This window comes from Myxocyprinus asiaticus, chromosome 35, assembly GCF_019703515.2.
Source record: "Myxocyprinus asiaticus isolate MX2 ecotype Aquarium Trade chromosome 35, UBuf_Myxa_2, whole genome shotgun sequence".
In the NCBI taxonomy this organism is placed as follows: Eukaryota; Metazoa; Chordata; class Actinopteri; order Cypriniformes; family Catostomidae; genus Myxocyprinus; species Myxocyprinus asiaticus.
Window position 1 is genome coordinate 11,094,710 of NC_059378.1, and position 21,107 is coordinate 11,115,816.

The window sequence follows — 21,107 nt, forward strand, 5'->3', positions numbered from 1 at the left end:
GAGTTTGGGCACGCCAAGCCCGACTGACAGCGCTACTTCATTAGGCTGACTCCAGGGTGACTCCACAGCTCAACCGTCAAACCGAGAGAGAGAGAGAGAGAGAGAGAGAGAGAGAGAGAGAAAATAAAAAACAGAAAAGTCTGGATTGTTGATGCACAAATGTGTGTGGCAACCATCTCTCTCTTGCTCATCTATCTGACTTCTCAACCTGATTGTGCTGACTGGCAGTGATATGGGCGGCAATTAAAGCATCTTTTACTGAGAGAGAGAGCATAACGTGTCATCTCTCCATTTTGAACCACTTTACAAAAACAAAGCCCCAAGCCTGAGCTTCCAATTTCAATCACAGATTATATGAACAGACCACTTTCCATGCTTGATGAAACTTTATGCTAATAATGACAAATGAAAGGAAAATAACATATATAGAAGACGATATTGCTGCTTGAGGAGGTTGCGTTATAGCCAGAGATGTGGTTAGTGTTTCGAGGCTATGTGTGTGTGGTTGGTGTCAGTATGTGTGTAATTTTTTCTATGTGAAAATTATCATATCCCAGTTTAATATGCAGAGTCAGCTTTAAGTAAGCTCTTTGTAGATTCATTTAATCTAAAATTTTAATACTGTGGTGCTATCAAAAGATTTCTCTGTTTATTTGAGCATTCCGTCCAGTCCAACACAGCAACGTTGGCTTGACCAATGGGGTGAGAATGGGGCAGGACTATCTGTTTCCTGAACAGTTTTCTGGAATCTGTTTGAAAACCATAATTTTTTTTTGAAAATCCTTTTGGTGCCACTAGTGGCTCAGAAATTACACACTTCCGCTTTAAAAGAGGGCTAGAGGGATGAGAAATGAGAGAAGCCACACATTCTTCTGTTGCTCTCTTTTATTTAGTCTCTTTACGCCTGACTGCCTCACTTTTAGTCCAGCACTGTCAGTGTTCTAGTCCCCAGGGGCACGCCACTACACACAGTGCGCATGCAATGTGTTGGCCAAGCATTCGGTCTGCATTTGCACACTTGCGCAGAATGTTTCTGGTCTAAAGGCCGGGTTAAAAGCACTAAGTAAATGTGAGTTGATCCGTGGGGGAGCTGAGTTGACCACTGCCCATCTAGTCTAATTTCCCTGCAGTCCTTCTACTCTAAGAGCACACCATTTCCCTAGCTTCCAATATTTAATATGGAAAAATCTATAAAAAATACTCCTGGGGCCTTGAATAAGGTTAGTCAAGCTTTTTTATACATTTTCCCTCCCTCTCATTTTTCAATCTTTTCTTAAATTTTTTTTCTGTCTCTGATATTAGTCTCATTTGAAGTGTGTGTGTGTGTGTGTGTGTGTGTGTCGGGCATCTCATGCATTTGCCACACATTTTCTCTATCAGTCACGTCCCTGTTTTGGGCATATCTAACAGCTCTTAATCACTGTCCTCCATGGCCTATAGCAGGGTTTCTCAAACTCTTTTGCACCAAGGACCCCTTTCATAACCCCAAATTCTTCACGGACCCCCACCCCACCACCACCATCACAACAAATATTATATTATTTACTAGAAGAATGGCCAGGCACTGCTGTCCTTCTGTGTCAGGTTTCTGTGTGCAAAGTGTTTCAATTACATTTACATCCAGCGATTGTACAGCAATTTACAGGTGAGAAATACAACAATACATATGATTCAAATCAGCACAAACAAACACCATAAAATGAATTAGGGAGACAGTCTGTTGCTCAGCTGAGGTTTTAGCACCATCCGCAGGATTAAACATCACGGAGAAAACCATAAAGCTCAAAGAGTAGCCTACTGATTTTTTTTTTTTATAATTATTATAATTTCCCCCTATAGTCAGAGCATAAGTTTAAACATGAGTAAAGCACCATATACTTATGAAGAAAAATAAACAGTTGAGGACTGATTAATTCATTTTTATTTGTTACTATAATATCACATTATTGTTGATAATTAAACAACAGTAATGATACAATAGCACAATTTAATCATATTCAAATTATGTCATTGTTAACTGTCACTTTTTGCTTTTCTGCAAATCAAAGGAAGGGAGAATAAAAAAGATTTCCCCCACACTTAAATTTGCGGTCCATAATCTACAACTTATAGCCTATAGGCTTTTTGATTATATTGTTTAAAACTTCTGTTATGTCGTATTTTTATAGTAGTCGATAGCTTTACATCGAGTAGTTTTTTATTGCTTTTTATTTGCTTACAACACTGCAACACAATGTTCACAATTCAGGCCACAGATAATTCCCACAGACCCCCTGACTTTTTGAAAAGGACCCCCGGGGGTCTGCGGACCCCAGTTTGAAAAACGCTGGCCTATAGCATCCAACCCCCACACACCATACCACCTCAGTCTTTCTAACCTGCTCATCAAGAGCTTATTCACTGAAACTGTTTACATGCACCTAAAGTTTTTTCAGAAAGTGGCATTCTGAAATGTCATGTGAACAGCCATTTAAGGGATTTAGAGAAAGTGGTTTAATACATCTAGGTTTCCCAACTATTGCAGCGCAATTTCACTGCAGGTCGCGATGGAAAGTTAAGGATACAAGCACAGCAACAACTCTGGAATATCTGGAAATAAAGCAAAGTAACAGAGAATAAAACAGTGAAGTCGTCTTCGGATACCATGTTTGTTATTTACACAATCGTCTCTGGGAAATTTCGTTGTTGTGGAGAAAGTTGGTATGGTACATAAAACATATTGCTGTGTCTGTAGATGCTTCTCTCACTTCCATTTTCTGGTTTAAACATGCACAAAGGCGGATGCACAAGTTAATGTAACTGGCATGTTGCTAGTTGCTAGCGACTGAGCTAACAGTTATGTGCTAATCTGCGCTATACCTTTTGTTCATTAACTCTTGCGGAAACAGCATGATTAAGTGGCGTCAAATACAGTTGTGCGGTTCAGGCTGCTGACATGCAGGCTGCAAAAGTTTAGATTTCATTTGACCGCCAGATTAGCGCAGATCTCCTCCTCTCCCGCAGTGTTCAGATGGGCGATTACGCTCTTGCCTTTGTTGTGCTGTATTCTTATCCTCCGTGATCCAACATGATACCCCCTCACCTTCATTACCCAGATCAGGTCCTTCTCCTCCTCTAGTGCCTTAATAGACAATTAAAGAAACTCGTCAACTCCACCATAGTGGGTTGTAATAAGGATTTTCCACAAGGCTTAGCAAGCGGCAACTTGTAAATGAATACTTAACGAGTATTAGCGGCGAAGCCTGCATGGTAAGGTTTGGAGTATGACTTTGGTCGATGGCAAAGAAATGAAAATCCATATTCCCTAAACGTCTTAATCTGCATTTTTGAATCGCCCAATACACAAAACACAATTAAGTGGATAAGAGTAGAGGAAAAAAACATGATGGCATGCGTCTATTTTCCTATTGAGGATTTTTAGTACTGCTCTGTGATAACAGAGCCTTTATAAGGTCTTTACCAAATGATTTATGCATGTCACTCAGTGTAGTGAAGCAGTGCAAAGTCATTTCACATATCAGAATAGGTATTTTTACAGAGTTTGTTGCTGACTTTTGAGAAGCACTGGCCTTTGATGTGTGAAATGATGCATCAGCCACCTTGAGGATGCTTATCTATGGCGCTATGAGGGTGAAGTGTACTATGAAGTGCTCACAGAGGGTGGGTGGGGCTTTCTCACCTCTTTGGCCTGCTTCCCTGCTTGCTGCTGCTGCTGCTGGGTTAAGAGCTGGAGGTGCAACTGCTCCTGTTGCTTCTTGTAGTACTCTTGCAGCTAGACAGACAGAGAGGGAGAGAGAGAGAGAGAGAGAGAGAGAGAGATTTGATATTAATTTAAAAGGAATGCAACACTAAAAATGAATAGTGAAAGCGATCCCAGTCTCAACAAACAAAATAGACCCAATGCAAACTTCACTTCAGCAAAGACATGACAAATACAGGTGCATCTCAATAAATTAGAATGTCGTGGAAAAGTTCATTTATTTCAGTAATTCAACTCAAATTGTGAAACTCGTGTATTAAATAAATTCAGTGCACACAGACTGAAGTAGTTTAAGTCTTTGGTTCTTTTAATTGTGATGATTTTGGCTCACATTTAACAAAAACCCACCAATTCACTATCTCAAAAAATTAGAATACATCATAAGACCAATTAAAAAAAACATTTTTAGTGAATTGTTGGCCTTCTGGAAAGTATGTTCATTTACTGTATATGTATTCAATACTTGGTAGGGGCTCCTTTTGCTTTAATTACTGCCTCAATTCGGCGTGGCATGGAGGTGATCAGTTTGTGGCACTGCTGAGGTGGTATGGAAGCCCAGGTTTCTTTGACAGTGGCCTTCAGCTCATCTGCATTTTTTGGTCTCTTGTTTCTCATTTTCCTCTTGACAATACCCCATAGATTCTCTATGGGGTTCAGGTCTGGTGAGTTTGCTGGCCAGTCAAGCACACCAACACCATGGTCATTTAACCAACTTTTGGTGCTTTTGGCAGTGTGGGCAGGTGCCAAATCCTGCTGGAAAATGTAATCAGCATCTTTAAAAAGCTGGTCAGCAGAAGGAAGCATGAAGTGCTCCAAAATTTCTTGGTAAACGGGTGCAGTGACTTTGGTTTTCAAAAAACACAATGGACCAACACCAGCAGATGACATTGCACCCCAAATCATCACAGACTGTGGAAACTTAACGCTGGACTTCAAGCAACTTGGGCTATGAGCTTCTCCTCCCTTCCTCCAGACTCTAGGACCTTGGTTTCCAAATGAAATACAAAACTTGCTCTCATCTGAAAAGAGGACTTTGGAACACTGGGCAACAGTCCAGTTCTTCTCCTAAGCCGAGGTAAGACGCCTCTGACATTGTCTGTGGTTCAGGAGTGGCTTAACAAGAGGAATACGACAACTGTAGCCAAATTCCTTGACATGTCTGTGTGTGGTGGCATGTCATCATGTCTTGATGCCTTGACCCCAGCCTCAGTCCATTCCTTGTGAAGTTCACCCAAATTCTTGAATCGATTTTGCTTGACAATCATAAGGCTGCGGTTCTCTTGGTTGGTTGTGCATCTTTTTCTTCCACACTTTTTCCTCAACTTTCTGTTAACATGCTTGGATACAGCACTCTGTAAACAGCCAGCTTCTTTGGCAATGAATGTTTGTGGCTTACCCTCCTTGTGAAGGGTGTCAATGATTGTCTTCTGGTCAACTGTCAGATCAGCAGTCTTCCCCATGATTGTGTAGCCTAGTGAACCAAACTGAGAGACCATTTTGAAGGCTCAGGAAACCTTTGCAGGTGTTTTGAGTTGATTAGCTGATTGGCATGTCACCATATTCTAGCTGAGCTATGGTTTTTGTTAAATGTCAGCCAAAATCATCACAATTAAAAGAACCAAAGACTTAAACTACTTCAGTCTGTGTGCATTGAATTTATTTAATACACGAGTTTCACAATTTGAGTTGAATTACTGAAATAAATGAACTTTTCCACGACATTCTAATTTATTGAGATGCACCTGTATGTGGACAAAAGTTTATCAAATTGAAAGTTTGACAACATATGCTTTCAAGAAAAATCTGTACTGCAAAAACCTATACTGGAATGAAGGTTAGTACATTGCATCATTCCTCTCCATTTCTTTTTATACCCCCCCACTAGTGCTGGGTGATATGACATTATATACAGTAACATGGCGACGATATAAAGAGTCAACCAATAGAGTTTTTACTATATCATGTATATCGCGATATGTAAATAACCATGTGTGCAGTGCGTGCGTATCTATCAGTGGCAGCGATTCATGTGAGACTGAAACCAGGCTTGAGCATGGAATGAGTTGCGGCCGGTAGAATATGTGCACGCTGGTTTAGCGCCAGATTCACTAAAGGAATTATGCAGATCAGGCAACGGCGCAAATGTGCCCACAAACTCGTTGCTGATTCTTTGCAATTCTAATTTTGCGGGCCAACTGTGAGTGCTCTATAGTGGAGGATGCAGCAGTCCACTGACTGTGATCTGATACACTCTGCTGGGAAAGCGTCACTGTGATCCAGACACCTGAATCATCTCTTATATAACAAGCCGAGGTTCGCTTGACTACACCGCACATCTGTAGGCCTACTTATCCATCATTTGATGAAGTATTGCTTATATGATCAATAGAAAAGTCAAGAAAATGAAGAGGAGCTTGTCGTTAAAACAGGTGCGACATCTGTGGTGTAGGTTCACAAAAGCCGAAACAGACAAACTGTGTCGCGCAACGATAATCACTTGTGGTAATACAAACATCTGTTTTACCACCTCAAAATTAAACACGCTAAAGAATATTATTTTCTCCCCAGTTTGGCTTGCCCAATCCCCAATGCGCTCAAGGTCCTCGTGGTGGCATAGTGACTCGCCACAATCTGGGTGGCGGAGGACGAATCTCAGTTGCCTCCGTGTCTGAGACAGTCAATCCACGCATCTTATCACGTGGCTTGTTGAGCACGTTATCGCGGACACCTAGCGCGTGTTGAGGCTCACGTTATTCTCCGCGACATCCACGCACAACTCATCACGTGCCCCACCGAAAGCGAGAACCACATCATAGCGACCACGTTGAGGTTAACCCAACATGACTCTACCCACCCTAGCAACTGGGCCAACTGGTTGCTTAGGAAGCCTAACTGAAGTCACTCATCACGCCCTGGATTCGAACTTGCAACTCCAGGTGTGGTAGTCAGCTTCTTTACTTTTTGAGCTACCCAGGCCCCCCAACTAATTTCTAACACTGAACTAAATTCAACGTTGAATGAAATGTTATTTTATTTATAATCAACATTTCTCTTGCTTTGTACGCTATCTTGGATTTTTAACTGAACTTGTCACAACACATCATGAAATTGCCCTTACTGTGAAGCACATACGCTGTCTTAGGAAATCTTATGAGGCCACTAATTAAAACTGAAGTATGTCATTTTTGCAACACTAGCTCCACCAAACAGTTTACGCCCCTTGTCTAATGTTGATTAAACCGTCAGATAGCCACGACCCCAACTCAAGCCATTGGTTGAGTAACATTGTTGGGGTGGGTCGCTCAAAACAAACACATGAAATTTATAGTGCCACACAGACTCACTGTTTAAAGTTTTAGAGAAAATTATCCTATAAATGGCTTACCTATAGTTGTCTCTGCATATTAAGCTGGGATAGAAGAAAGTATTTTAACACTGAAAAAGTTAGATACTTCAGCTTTAAGTTGCCTAACTTTTGGAACAGCCTTCAAATCAGGAGAGCACCTATGATGCCTTAAAATGCTGCCAACATAGGCAGCTCACAAGGTTTTGGAACAAAGCAACTACCACAAAACCCAACAACCGCCCTCGGAGGCCACACTGACACAGGAAAATGGAAAATGGAAAATGTTGAGCTATCAAAATCAGTAATGACCCTAGGTATCTAGGATGAGGTAGCAAGGTGCAAGGAGTTGCCTATGCCTGTGTCTAAAGGCAATAAGAAAGAAAACAAGATAAAACCAGATCAGCTTCTTGCTTAAGGGGCAAAGTGCCTCCATAATATGGCATATTCATCTTTTTTCCCCACTTTTTTCAGCATTCCTCTAAAAGGCAGTTTAAACACCTGGCAGGTGGCGTCTGAATGTGTCCTGTAAATCATCTGTCCACCTTTCTATTGACGCGGCAACCCTGACAGCGTGGAGACAGGCTTCCTTATTTATGATTGACTAAACTAAAAAAAACACACAACACCTGTCTGGGAAAGCGCTGGTAAAAACTTGCCCTTCGCTGCTAATCTAAGAGCAATTTTTGTTACCTCCCGAGTAAAAGTTTCGATTAGGAAGCAGGTGGGAGAAGCCAGTCAGAGATCAGCATAAGAGAGAGTAATTTTGGCCCCAAGCTCCTGAGAGTTCTGCAGTACAGACACCTGCCCCTCTGTTGCATATATGTTGCCCTATTCCAGGTACTAATCCATCAATTATGCAACGTTACATTAAATACAAAATCATGCCATTTTCAAATGAAAACTGTATCTTTTTGATGTTTCTGTTCTGCCAGCTAGTCAGTTTGCTTGCGTGAATTGTTTGTGTAAAGTTAATAAAGCACAAGTAAGGTGTTTACACACTGGTTACTGATTCAGAGCTCAGCTGAATAGGCTTCTATCTCCCATATACTGGTAAATACAGACCTATGTGTGCGTTATCAAAGTGAAAACAGCTCACCATGGCACACCTTGTCAACTCGGATTACAAGCTTTGGGAACAATCGAAAGCATGTGGAAGTCAATGAAACTGTGTGTGTGGCATTGGTGGGAAGGTATGGTTCATTCTTCAGAACAACGAAGCTTATTAAAAAAAAAAAAAAAACAGGTGTATGCCGGGAGAACAGTAGAGAAAGAGGATAAATCATTTACAGTTATCAATTACTAATTCTGTTAAACCATTAGGTAAAAGCATCACTATTACTTTTGTTCATACTTCATTTTAGGGACTTTTCAACATTCCTAACTCTAAAGCCCTGTTCACGCCACCAGCGAATCTGCTAGAGGGTGTTCCTGCTTCTTTCGCTTTAACGTTATTCGTGGACTGCACAAGTGGCCATCACTTTAGAAAATCTGATCACAGATGAGATATACTCCAGTAAAACTAAGATATTCTAATGTAAAAAGGAAGCAGTTCTTTTGCCTCTAAATATTAACATTCTGCAGGGGAGAGTGTTTTTATATAACCTGCTGCAGTCCTCAATGCATCATATCATTGGCAAGACAAACTATCCATCACTATATGAATCCGACAGTTTTCCATGCATCATTGTTTTATTATATCCATCCATGTGGTTACAGACAAATGATACTGAACAGTGAAATCCCTCACAATATTATAACTTTTCCACTGTCTTGCCTGCATTTGACACCAGTATGCCACAGGAGACGGATGATGTGAGCTCCACCGTCTTCGCTCTCATTGGTAGTCGCTCCCGAATGTCGCTCGTCATTTGCATAAAGTTAAACTTTTCTCAGCCTTGTAGTGTCGCATGCCACGCCCACATCATGTCGGCAGTGGTCACTGTCGCCGGAAGTCGCTGTGCTCTCATTGAAAATGAATGGCATCTTGTCGCTTTGTCGCTGTGTGTCGGTGGTGGTGTGAACGGCGTTTTTACACCTAGTTCGTTTGAGCACTCCAAGCGCTCTCAGAGCGGTATGACATGTATATGTGAACAACCCAAGTGGTCTCAGACCCCCCTAAAAGGACCCAATAGCGAACCGTACTCAGACCACCTTAAGAGGTGGTCTGAGTATAGTTCGTTTGTGGGTCCTTTTGCGGTTCGATTGATTTGTGTTATGTGAAAGCATAGAGGTACCAGTCCTCTTTGCATTTTATGATGTAAGTACCTCGTGGCTTGCCATACATAGCTACATTACATACTTCATATTCCAGTCAAAATTTACTGTCCACATATGGAATTTTAAGAGAATATAGATATATCATGATTACCATGACATGTTTTTGTGTCTCATAATTCAATCCCTGTGCAATAATGTTTTATGAAAATGTTTATATTTTTTAAAGCCTTAAAAGTCATCATATAACCCCATTTTATTATATGATTTCAAGTTAAATATCAGTAAATTACTACTAAAGGTTTAGGCCTATCTGTAATAAGCATACGTGAACCTTAAGAAGTATGACTATTTGTATGACAATTGCTTATCATAATAATCGCAATTATTTATGAAAAATGATTGTCAGCCAAATTTCATAATCAAGACCCCCTCAAGGCCCTAGCTGCAATGGAGTCTGAGCTCTTAAGGAGCTGTGGTGTGAACAACAAGGGGTCTGAGACCACATTAATGTGAAGAAAACCAAAAAAGAAACTGGGTCCTCTTTTAAGTCCACTTACATTGTGAACACCAAAAGCACAGAGGTCATTTGCGGCTGGTTCCCTTTCTGGTTCACTGTAACCGAACTGGGTTTGGTTCACTTAAAATGTATTTTATGTGAAACCACCCTAATTTAGCAACATTTGTGCTACAGACATAAATGACCTCACATCATTGGCTTGTTGAGGAGAGGCGTGCTATTATTTATCTTGGTGATCAGACATATGAGTTTCGAAAAATACAATAGACTTGCACTGAAGGAGTTACACAAGCCATATCCAGGTACCTGAATATCATAGAGATTTAGGGGGAAGGTTCTGCTGACTTGGGCCAGTATGCAACTACCTAGCAACAGCATAGCAGCAACCTGGCAACCACCCACTACACCCTAGGATTGTGGCAGCAAGTTTTGCATGAGCAAATATCGCTCACATTTTATTCAGTAAAAATCTAGTTTGAAGATAGGAACTCATTAAAGGGATAGTTTAACCAAAAATGAAAAATCTCTCATCATTTATTCACCCTCATGATATCCCAGATGCGTATGACTTTCTTTCATCTGCTGAACACAAATTAAGATTTTTAGAAGAATATTTCAGCTCTGTAGACCTTCACAATGCAAGTGAATGTGCACCAAAATTTTGAAGCTCCAAAAATCATATAAAGGCAGCATAAAAGTACTACATAAGACTCCAGTGGTTAAATCTATATCTTCAGAAGTGAAATGATAGGTTTCAGTAAGAAAAATATCAATATTTAAGTCCATTTTAATATACACTACCGGTCAAAAGTTTTGAAACACATTCTTTATTATAATTTTTTTTTTTTTTTCACATTTTAGAATAATAGTAAAGTCATCAAAACTATGGAATAACATAAATGGAACTATGGGAATTATGTTGTGACTAAACAAAATCCCAAATAAATCAAAACTGTGTTATATTTTAGCATCTTCAAAGTAGTCACCCTTTGCCTAGAATTTGCAGACATGTACTCTTGACATTTTCTCAAACAACTTCTTGAGGTATCACCCTGGGATGATTTTTAAACAGTATTGAAGGAGTTCCTATCTATGTTGGGCACTTATTGGCTGCTTTACGTTATTATTTGGTCCAAGTCATCAATTTCAAAAACTTTTTTTTTTTTTATTAAATTGTAGTTTTATAATTAAATCAATTAATATCGTGGCACAATTATATTTTTGTCTACAAAACTAATTTCAAACATTTAAGCATATACCTTCAGATCAAAAGATTTTTAAGATCACGAGAAACATTTCAGTCAAGTGTTTCAAAACTTTTGACCGGTAGTGTATATTCTCCTCCCTGCCCAGTAGCTGATGATATGCATGAAGAATGCGAATAGCCAAATACAGAAGCAGAATGTGAAAGTTGAGACTTATAGTAAAAAAGGACTTAAATATTGATATTTATCTCACCCACACTTATCATATCGCTTCTGAATACATGGATTAAACCACTGGAGTATTATGGATTACTTTTATGCTGCCTTTATGTTCTATTGGAGCTTCAGAGTTTTGGTACCCATTCTGTTGCATTGTATGGACCAACAGAGCTCAAATATACTTCTAAAAAATATTCACTGTGTTCAGCAGAAGAAAGTAAGTCATACACATCTGGGATGGCATGAGGGTGAGTAAATGATGAGAGAATTTTACTTTCTTATGTGAACTATTCTTTTAATGAAAGCGAAACTCTAACCAGAGGTAAAATGGCTTTGATGTTCTTTTTAAAAACCTGAAAATAAATAAAGCAAAACAAGAAGTAACTTGCATATATGTGTGAGGTTTTGTTTGCCAAAGATTTAAAATATTACATACACTAATACTTGTTATTTTCACTTTTGAAGAAGAAAAAAAATGAAACATGGGACAGGCTTCCTGTTATGCTTGCATGTTTACTCTCGGCTTTTTGAAGTAGCTACTTCCAACTAGCAACTATTTTACAGAGTCTTAACACGGGACTGGCTTGAGCCCAGTAACACTGTCGTTACACATCTCCAACTGTAGCTTTGGCTAACCGCAGTGGCCACCGCAAACCCACCGCTGTTAGTTTTACTTTTAAGATTATTAATTTACCCAGGAAAGCATATTAAGATTAAAATCTCAGCTTCGCATGGATGGCCTATCTGACATGGAAGTACATGCTGACCAAAATTGTAGAGCATAGAGGCCCTTGGACATGCTGGGGCCGCAGAGGAGTGTCTGGAGGATGCTCGCTACAGCTGGTGAGGAAAAGCAGAATAATGATTCCCTCATTAGCTCCTTATCACACATACTGTTTACAGACAGGTAAATGCTGACTTATTTAAGGCTATGAGGACCAATTCAGAATACTGTACTGCCTTAAAGGAACAGTTCAGTCAAAAATGAAAATTTTTAGTGCTATTGCTAAACAACTGCTTTTGTATTGAAAGCAGCGAATGGAATATGCTTTAAAATGTCTCCTTTTGTGTTCCGCAAAAGAAAGTCTTATGACAAAGCTGCTTGTTTTCAAATTTTCACATTTTATAAACAGGAACTAGGAATGTCAGTAGGTTTAAATAATTTATTTAACAACGGATTCATTTCGTTTCCCAGAAGTTGTTTTAAAATAAGAATATATTTATCATTGCAAGTCAGATTATAATATTATATTTTTAAATAATTTGAAGTCATATTGAGGCCCCCTTGGGAGTTTGCTGAGGGCCCCTAGTGGGCCCTAACCCCTGGTAGAGAACCACAGCCTTAAAGGTACTTTGACTGTATTTGTTAATGCCTCATCACTGCATTATTTCTGTTGACATGTGAAATGAAATGTAAAAGAAAAACCCCCCAGAAAGGCATCCACTTATCATTAACCAACTGGTCAGTGCAGATTACAAATTTCTCTTTTTATTGGCTCCAACTTTTCTCAGAAAAGGAAAACTTCAAGTTGACCCAAGTGTACGCAAGTCTTTGTGGCTTATAAGGCTTAAACTCGCTCATCTCCTGCTCTTTTCAGTAGGTGAGTGGCTCTATTGAGCGTCACTGAAATGCCGCTTTCCTGCTACAAAAGCTGCCTCACACTACTGCTCTCCTGCATTACAGGATATTGAGGGTGAGCTACCTACATCTCTGATGCCTGCCCCTGGCCCTCCTGAACAGAGGAAGTCAGCGAGCCGTAAGGTGTGCAGCAAAACTCCATTTAACACACTAGAGGCGATTCACTTGCAATATGTTGCCTGTCTCTCCGTCTCGCTGCGGGTAGAGTTTAAACTTTCCTCCACGCCTCGCTGCTGCCCGCCTGGCCCCGCTGCCTCTCGCCCACTCATTACCCCTTTAATTCATGCCAATATGAAGCTGAACAGTTGTGGGAATAATTAAAGAATAATTAAGGTTTTTTTTAATGATTTGATTCAGTGGGTCCCTTTCACGTTAACTGCGCGCCTTGAAAGGCATTCACCTTAGATTCCCATTATTGTGACCTTGGTTTTACTTAGCAGCAGAGAGAGGGAATAAAAAAAAGAGAAAAATATATCAGCTGGGCTGTAATTAAAGTTTGGTGGGATGTAAAGATTAACTCACACATGCATAAGTGCACACGCATATATAAACTGAGACCACTATAAACATCTCTCTGTCTTTGTATGTAAAATCATATTTGTAAGGCTATTCATATGCAGAAAAAGCCATAGCCCACTCATTCTCCCACACACACTAGGATGAGATCAGGGACAGATTACTGTGTGTGTGTTTATGTGCCTGTTGGCAGGCATCTGATTGCTCCATTTGCTGTGTGTGAGAGTTTGAGCATTAAGCGGCGCTTCTCACGTGGTTCATCACCACTGCAAATCATTAAACCCACTGGCTTTTCCTGGAGATCTAAAACGGCCCATGAACTGAAACTATTTCAATTTCAATATCCTCGTTATATATAGAGGAAAAAAAGAGAGAAATAAAGGGGAGTGGGGGGTGCAAAAGTGCTTCGAGTTTCTTTGTCAAACAGCTGAGTTTTGATTTCTGTGAGCGACTACATATTTCCATCCTGATAAATGTCAGATCTACTCAATGCAATTTATACTCGCCTAAAGCAACCTCCTCCTCCTCATTATTATTAAATCAACTCTCCACTCTGTCAAGCCAAAACTTCTATCATTTATTTTAAAGAAAAACTATTTTCTTCTTCTTTGAACAGTGAAAAAAAAAAAAAAAAGAATCGAACATTCTAAATCAGCATGCGGAAGAGGTATCGGCAAGGTGCCTGACCTAATTTCTGCCTGAGTGGAATGTGAAAAGGTCGAAGGGGTGGAGGGGATGCAGAGTTTTGGGACAACAGCAGCGCTATGTTAAATATTTGAGAGACATGCGAGAAACGGGGATGTTTGTTTCTTCATGTCTGCTCAGAGGCCGCACCTCTAGCTTCCAGGCAATATCGCAGCGAAATAGCAGAGAGGGGAGGTGGGAAAAGATATGGAAAAGTTTGGCTCAGCAGATGGGTGAGAAATGGTGTCCTTGCTCTAACATAAGCTCTCCCTGACCGCCGGCAAGTCAACGTGTAGTGACACCAACCAAAGAAGGCGTTATCAAAACTAGTATGCTAGTAAACGCCACTTATAAATGCATATGCCAACGAACATCAAAGCCAGGAGAGACATCATTCTGGGCATGCCTGTGAGGATGCAATCAAAGTAAAGGGGTTTCAGAAACGCGATTACATTACACACTTTGACATCTACACTCAGGGCTTATTAACGAGGATCACACGTGAATGCACTGTGCATTTACTGTACAATCCTACAGCAGTCTATAAAAGCACTGGTAACGGCTGTCGAAATGAAGGACGTCAGTTGGAAATTTCCTGTACAAAATTCTAAACTCCCATGTTGAGTTGGCAGACTTCCTTATGGGATTTCTATAAAACATGTATGGTAAGAGCAGTTAGGGAGGTCTGGACAGAAGGGCAAAAGTTTTTTTAAAGGAGCAATATGTAACATTGACATCAAGCATTTAAAATGGGTACTGCAGTCCAAATTCAAAATATTGGAGAGAGTCGTCTCCCCCGCCCCCTCCTCCCCAGACTCGAAGTTCACGTAGTTTGTCAGGTTGAGGACACACAACAGGAACGAGTAAACTGACAATGGAAAGCGATGAGCCTTACACTGTCAGTTGATCAGCTAATGTATACGTTTGCAATGTTTTTATTGTTTGCAAATTATAAACCAGCTTATGTGGATTTTTTTATAACTCTGTCAATGTTAGCTAGATGTACTGCTGGCTTCCATGGCTGCAGCGCGGTGTGTTTGCCTGCTAACTTGTTTCAAATCTGGCAACCCGAAGTCAAAATACTACTGGGAAATGGGCAGTGGGCGGGATCACACAGGCCAAAACACAAACAGAAATTCCGGCCCGGAACAGACATTTCAAAGTAGAATATACTGGCTGTAGCATTGTTTTCAGAGAAGCCAGTATTTCAAACTAGCATATTTCCTAAATCTCCGATAAAATATTATGATAATTTTATGCTTCAGTACAGTAAATATATTACATATTGCTCCTTTAAGGAAGTGTGTGTTTATATGTCTGAGTGCATGTATTGCCTGTTTTACAGTAAATGCATTTGCAAAGGTGAATGTGTGTTTGTTTAATGTGTATCCCTTGGTGGCAGCTTATCAAGTTTAATGGGGCAAAAGCGATAAACATATTTTCAAGTTGTTAAATGATGGGTTTTGCACTGAGCTGGTTTACCCATCTAGATTTTATGGGACACGGTGTAGCGAATGGCGTACAGTGATATTTTGATTAGCCAATAAAACTTTGCAGAAGTCGCACCAATTGGCTAACTTTGAAATGTACATTTTGTGTGGGCATGACATGTCTGAGTAGTCCAGACATTTACAAATATTGCCTTAAGTTGTGTGTTTTACCTGTTGCAGCATAAGGGCTTGTTGCTGTTGGAGTAAAGCTTGGAGTTGAGGCGGAGAGAGGATTTGCTGCATCTGCTGAGGAGTTATCATCTGTGGGGTCATCATCGCCATGGATACTGGCACCTGTGACATAAAAATAAAATAGACCAAAACAATAAGTGACTGCATGCACAGTTTTTGGGACACAACACTTCCAAAACTGTTGAGCATACAAATGTATAATTACACAACTCAAAATCCAAGCTTATTTATTAACCAATGTTTAAGCTTACCAGCCTTTTTCAAGGTACGTCAGTTATCAAATCAAATCAAATCACTTTATTGTCACACAGCCATATACACAAGTGCAATGGTGTGTGAAATTCTTGGACTTGCAGTTAATAAATAAGTGTGCGTTTTTAGTTGAGCAGTTATGATTTTTTCTGTATATATTTATGCCATAACAGCACCTCGTGTGCGTTTACTTTAGTGTCTTTTCAAATAGCATACAAAGTAACACAACCGCCCTTAAAATCAAATATTTATTCATATTACCATGAACTGTATTGGCCCAACAATATGCAAAATTATTAATAAGACAAATGATGATTTGGCCATTGTCTAAATGCACAAATAACAGCATAAGTGTTATTTACCAGCTTACACTTGGAACAAATACTGGGCCAAATATAGTATTACTACAAAAATTGGACGCACAGCCTTTGAATAAAAAATGTAATATGGGAATCGTTTTTTTCCAACTTTTAAATATTGATAAGCCTATTTCTATTGCTATCCTAACTATACATGATTATATGGTTAGTTGCATTTTATTATGTACATTTAGCACCAATTAGAACATGTCTGCGCCCACCAGCTGTCACACATCCGTCGCAAGACAAGTACGTAGCACACTTTAAAATTATATAAAGGTGTTTTTGTGTCTCTCTCTCTCTCTGTTTCTCAAGCATCATAAAGGAATGTTGTTTAATTAATTAACTCTTTATCCTGTCATGTAAAAAAGAGTACACAAAACATCAGCTCTGTTGACACAATAGAGCTCCACACTGCTTGCATTGTAAAACCTTGGCAGTTTTTCCAAAACAGAGAGAGAGCTGGAAAAATCTAAAAAACGTGTTGATCAAATCTTCCCTTGAGTATGTAGTCTTTATCAGCTTTAAAGTACTTCAATAAACATATTATTATGATTTGTTATCTAGAAAGTCACATCTTTGGCAAAAAATAACAAACAGTGTGATAAGATAAGCTATCAGCAGGAAACGACTTGCAACAGTCTGGAATAGAGAGTGAAATTTGCTAGACAAGAACGAGGCGTAAAGATAGAAAACATGATGCTTATCTTACAACAAATATGCACAAAAAAAAGAGAGAAAGGGAAAGAGAGGGGATGATAGAAGTGAGTGAGAGAGAAAGAGACGGGTTGAAAAGGCCTAAAGGCAGGCTGCCTGTACATGATTATATAGTTTAATGCTGTGGGACTGGCCACTCTGTGAACTTATGGGCAGCTTTTTAATGGGCCAGCAATTTCCACCATTACAATTTGTGGGCTGCTTCCTCGAATGCAGCTAGTGATCTTCCATGAATACACAAACACACACACACAGCCTCTCGTGGCGTTCCATTTATTTTCCTATTTACTGCTCAAGCGCCAGAACCGATCATCTCCCTGCAACTGCTCAATAAAAATAAAGCTATTTACAGGCAACGGCTGGCTTACAGCTGACATACGAGTACAAACTACAAGCGTGCATAATATGTACATTTATCTACATTTTCTACTCAAAGGGAATCAAAAAGACAGGCAGCACGCTGTGACGACTCCCCAGTCCACTGCCAGTCCGATCTGATATTTGCATTCATTTGTTTTCATGTAGCGCCTGAGCGCTCATATTTTCAGCAGTTTATCTATTCAGAGCTCAAGGGCTTGTGAGGAGGGGTAGAGGAAGGAAGGGGGGGGGGGGGGGTGTAAGGAGAGGAAAGACGAAGAGAGAGAGAGAGCTGTCAGACGCAAATTAAATCTGTAAAGGGCTGATTTGACTTTGTAAACAAGATTGGCAGTAAATACGAACACCGTCTCTCTCGCTCCTGTGCTGGTTGTGAGAGGGATAAAAGCTTGTGATCGTGAGCCTCAAGGCGCACGGTTATCGGTGTAGGGGCACGACCGTCAGGCCTTGTCCAATACTTTATTGTAAACGTCTTTATCACAATCCAACAAGCCATCCATATCCTTACAATCTCAATCATGAAATTCTTCCCTGCATCCATGACAAAGACAAAGAGGGAAAATTAGGCTCTCTTTTACCCTCTATTTTATTGGGTGGCGTGCCACTCACCTTGATTAATTATAAGCGTGACGCAGGTGAGGTTGTTATATTACTATAACGCTTACAGCTAAAGCTGGCAAGCACAGGCACATTTAAGATGATGATATCATGCTGATGTCTGATGCCATTGTTTGGATAGAGTACAGTGAGGGTTGATATAATGACAAATGAATTGAGCACTAGGGCGTTTTGATGTGCCGTCCTCCACCAGTATTCTGGCATCCCACTTTGATAACTTATATCTAGTATTAAAACTACAATTAAAGCTTTGAAACAGAGTACGTGCACCCAGAGAGGAAGAGATGTCTAAAACAATGCCAAGGCGCCATCCAACCTGAGTGCCAAGGGAAGGACCTGCAGCAGGCCTACTGTTGTGTATGTGTGTGTGTTGTTTCTGTGAATACTGGGGGAGAAAGAACGCGAGATAGGGCAAAGAGGGGGCTCGGTGTGGTGGGCACTTGGCGCTGTGCCGATTTGCCACACAACGCTGCTTGTCAACGGGAAAGAGCTAAATGAAAACCTGTAATTAATTGCTCCTCTGCATCCCATTCTCCTGCAGTGACAACCCATACATTCTATTTTATACACATGTTCATTGACATTTTCAAGTTGCAGGCATAATAATTACCAGAGTTATAACACCTTCTATTGCGCCACGACAGTGGGATCGACGAGCGGCCTGAATGCTGAGTTGTTAAGGTTTGACGCCATTAATTGCCCCTATAATCTAATATCACAAAGGCGGGCCATTACACACTGTGAGTGGAGCGTGCAATTCAACGCTACGGTTTGAGAGCAGTGCAGGAAAACAAAAGCGTGCCATTAGGGACTTGACGGCCGCTAACAAAAGCGCGGCACAATGCGGAATTATATTTTCATTCGGCTTTGTCTCTAACCATAAATGATTTCCCCCGTTCATTTGCCGCTGAATAGACCCAGTAATAGAGGAGCCTCAAACCCCAACCCTTTTAAGTCAGGCATTTATTAAAAGCATTTAATTTTTTCTTTCATTTTTTTTCTCTCTCCATCTCTCTCTTTAAATTAACATGCAACAGGAAATAAAAGCGAGAGAAAGAGAGATGTTTTGCTGGATGAGCACCTTGCTGTGAATTATCAAGCCTGAACTTATTTACTATATTATTAAAAACAGAGACAAAAAGCATTCTGTGTGCATGTGTGGATAGAGAACAATAGATAATGGAGAGAGATCTGAGATGAGAAGCATTGTCAGTAAATGGTTGGAGGTGCACCATATCCAAACCATCAGTATCAGTGAAGATTTGGAAAATAGTGGAACTTCAATAGGTGCCCATTGCTTAAATAAGCAGACAAGGCCTTGGAAAACATATTAGTATTTAGTGATAGAATACAAAAAAAAAGGCCTTTATCGAACACATTTTCCATTTGATGTAGGCTTTATTCAATTTCTGAAGCTTGACCCTAACCCAGGCTCTCACTTGCATCTAGGCTGAGGCTTCCGAGGACGTACAGTAAAATAAAAAATAAAAAACTGCCTACAGTTGAATGCACGTTAAAAGTGGTCGAACTAAAGTTTTGGTCCTATTTTACTTCAAATTCAAAAGAAATAAACAAGAAAATATATTTTGTATATAGAAAATGAAGCCTACATTTTTACATTGTGACATTATGTTTATGACTGCTACACACAATCTACACCCTAATTCTCATTACTACAATGTGAAAAAAGATGGTCATTATGATATGCTCATTACGCAATGTGAAAAAAAATATTATTTAAATTGTAAAGTATTTAGACACTCTTTGTTCTGCCTTTCTTTTTCACCATTTTAATTGTACATTTTTTTTATAATTGTACAACAGCATCTTTTTTACTGTAATATATGAAACAACTATGTTACGGTAATGAGAATCATCATTGAAACAATGGGAAAAGTAAAATGTCCAGATGCATTACGGTAATGAGTATTATAGGGTAGAATCTACTTAAGTGTCTTGAAAATGATGTCACATTGCAAAATTGTTTGCATATCTATCGCCCTGGCCTGTATATCAGCTACATATACAATATGCATATGTACATACAGGATATCACTACACTTCAGTATATTATTGTCTGTACATGTGTCTTGGTATTTAATGAGCAGCTGGTGTAAGAGTAAATAATATCAGGGCTTATGCTACTGTAACCTGTTTGTGTGCGTGTGTGTGTGTGTGTGTGTGTGTTTGGTGCTTTATCTCTGCTGATGGTAGAGTGAAGCAGGAAACTCGCTGACTTTCACCAATCAGTGGTGCCTGCACAAATCAGCTCTGTGCCCTGTCATTTATAATAAGTGAACTGAGTAGATCTCACTTTTCTGATCCAATTTACACCTCCTTTGACCAGGTGATGGGTAAAACACACATGCCCTCACTTTAGAGGTCAATATGTTAAATGGAACCCATCTATAACAGAAAACCTCTTTGTCACACTCACCAACAACTTCAGGTTCATAAGTGGTACGGCTTCTGAATGCAAGTTTATTTGTGTGAGAGAGCTGGGGACAGAGGCATAGCAACCATTACAACTGTTAGGAAATTACACATCATAGTTTAAGAGTTTCAGCCATAGTAAATTACAAATAATACATTGGAAGATATTTAGTATACAGTATGAAAAGTATTATTTACATGACTGTGGATATTTGATAGATATATGCATTGTCAATGTTACATGCCCTAATTAATATTCATAGTCCAAGCTGAAAAGGTTTATAATATGTTCCCCTCCCACTATACAGTTCGTTCCTCACCCCTGGTTGAGAAGAGCATACTGTATGGCTTGGATTTTATGGGTATCCCCTAAAACCATCTCTAAAAGCTTCTGAGACTGTCTACTAATGAGCCAACTTCAGTGGCACCTCTGGTGCCTCCCACCACCATTAAGATTCACCAGCACTGTCCACACATACCATATAGAGCTTCCCACTACTGACAGGGGTCAGCTTCAATACAGAGAGAGAGACAGAGAGAGAGCAGCAGGGGAGACGGGTGTTCGCAG

General features: G+C 39.9%; 1 protein-coding gene across 2 annotated transcripts in view; it reads right to left on the reverse strand.

The window, feature by feature from the left end:
* LOC127426142 (forkhead box protein P4-like) overlaps positions 1–21,107 on the reverse strand; it is a 162,071-nt gene that overhangs the window by 51,460 nt on the left and 89,504 nt on the right. For both annotated transcript variants that reach the window (XM_051672709.1, XM_051672711.1), the window contains 2 exons: positions 15,765–15,887; positions 3,680–3,772 (listed from right to left, as the gene is read on the reverse strand). In XM_051672709.1, the coding sequence (XP_051528669.1) occupies positions 3,680–3,772; positions 15,765–15,887 (216 nt within the window). The remainder of the gene's footprint in view (positions 1–3,679; positions 3,773–15,764; positions 15,888–21,107) is intronic.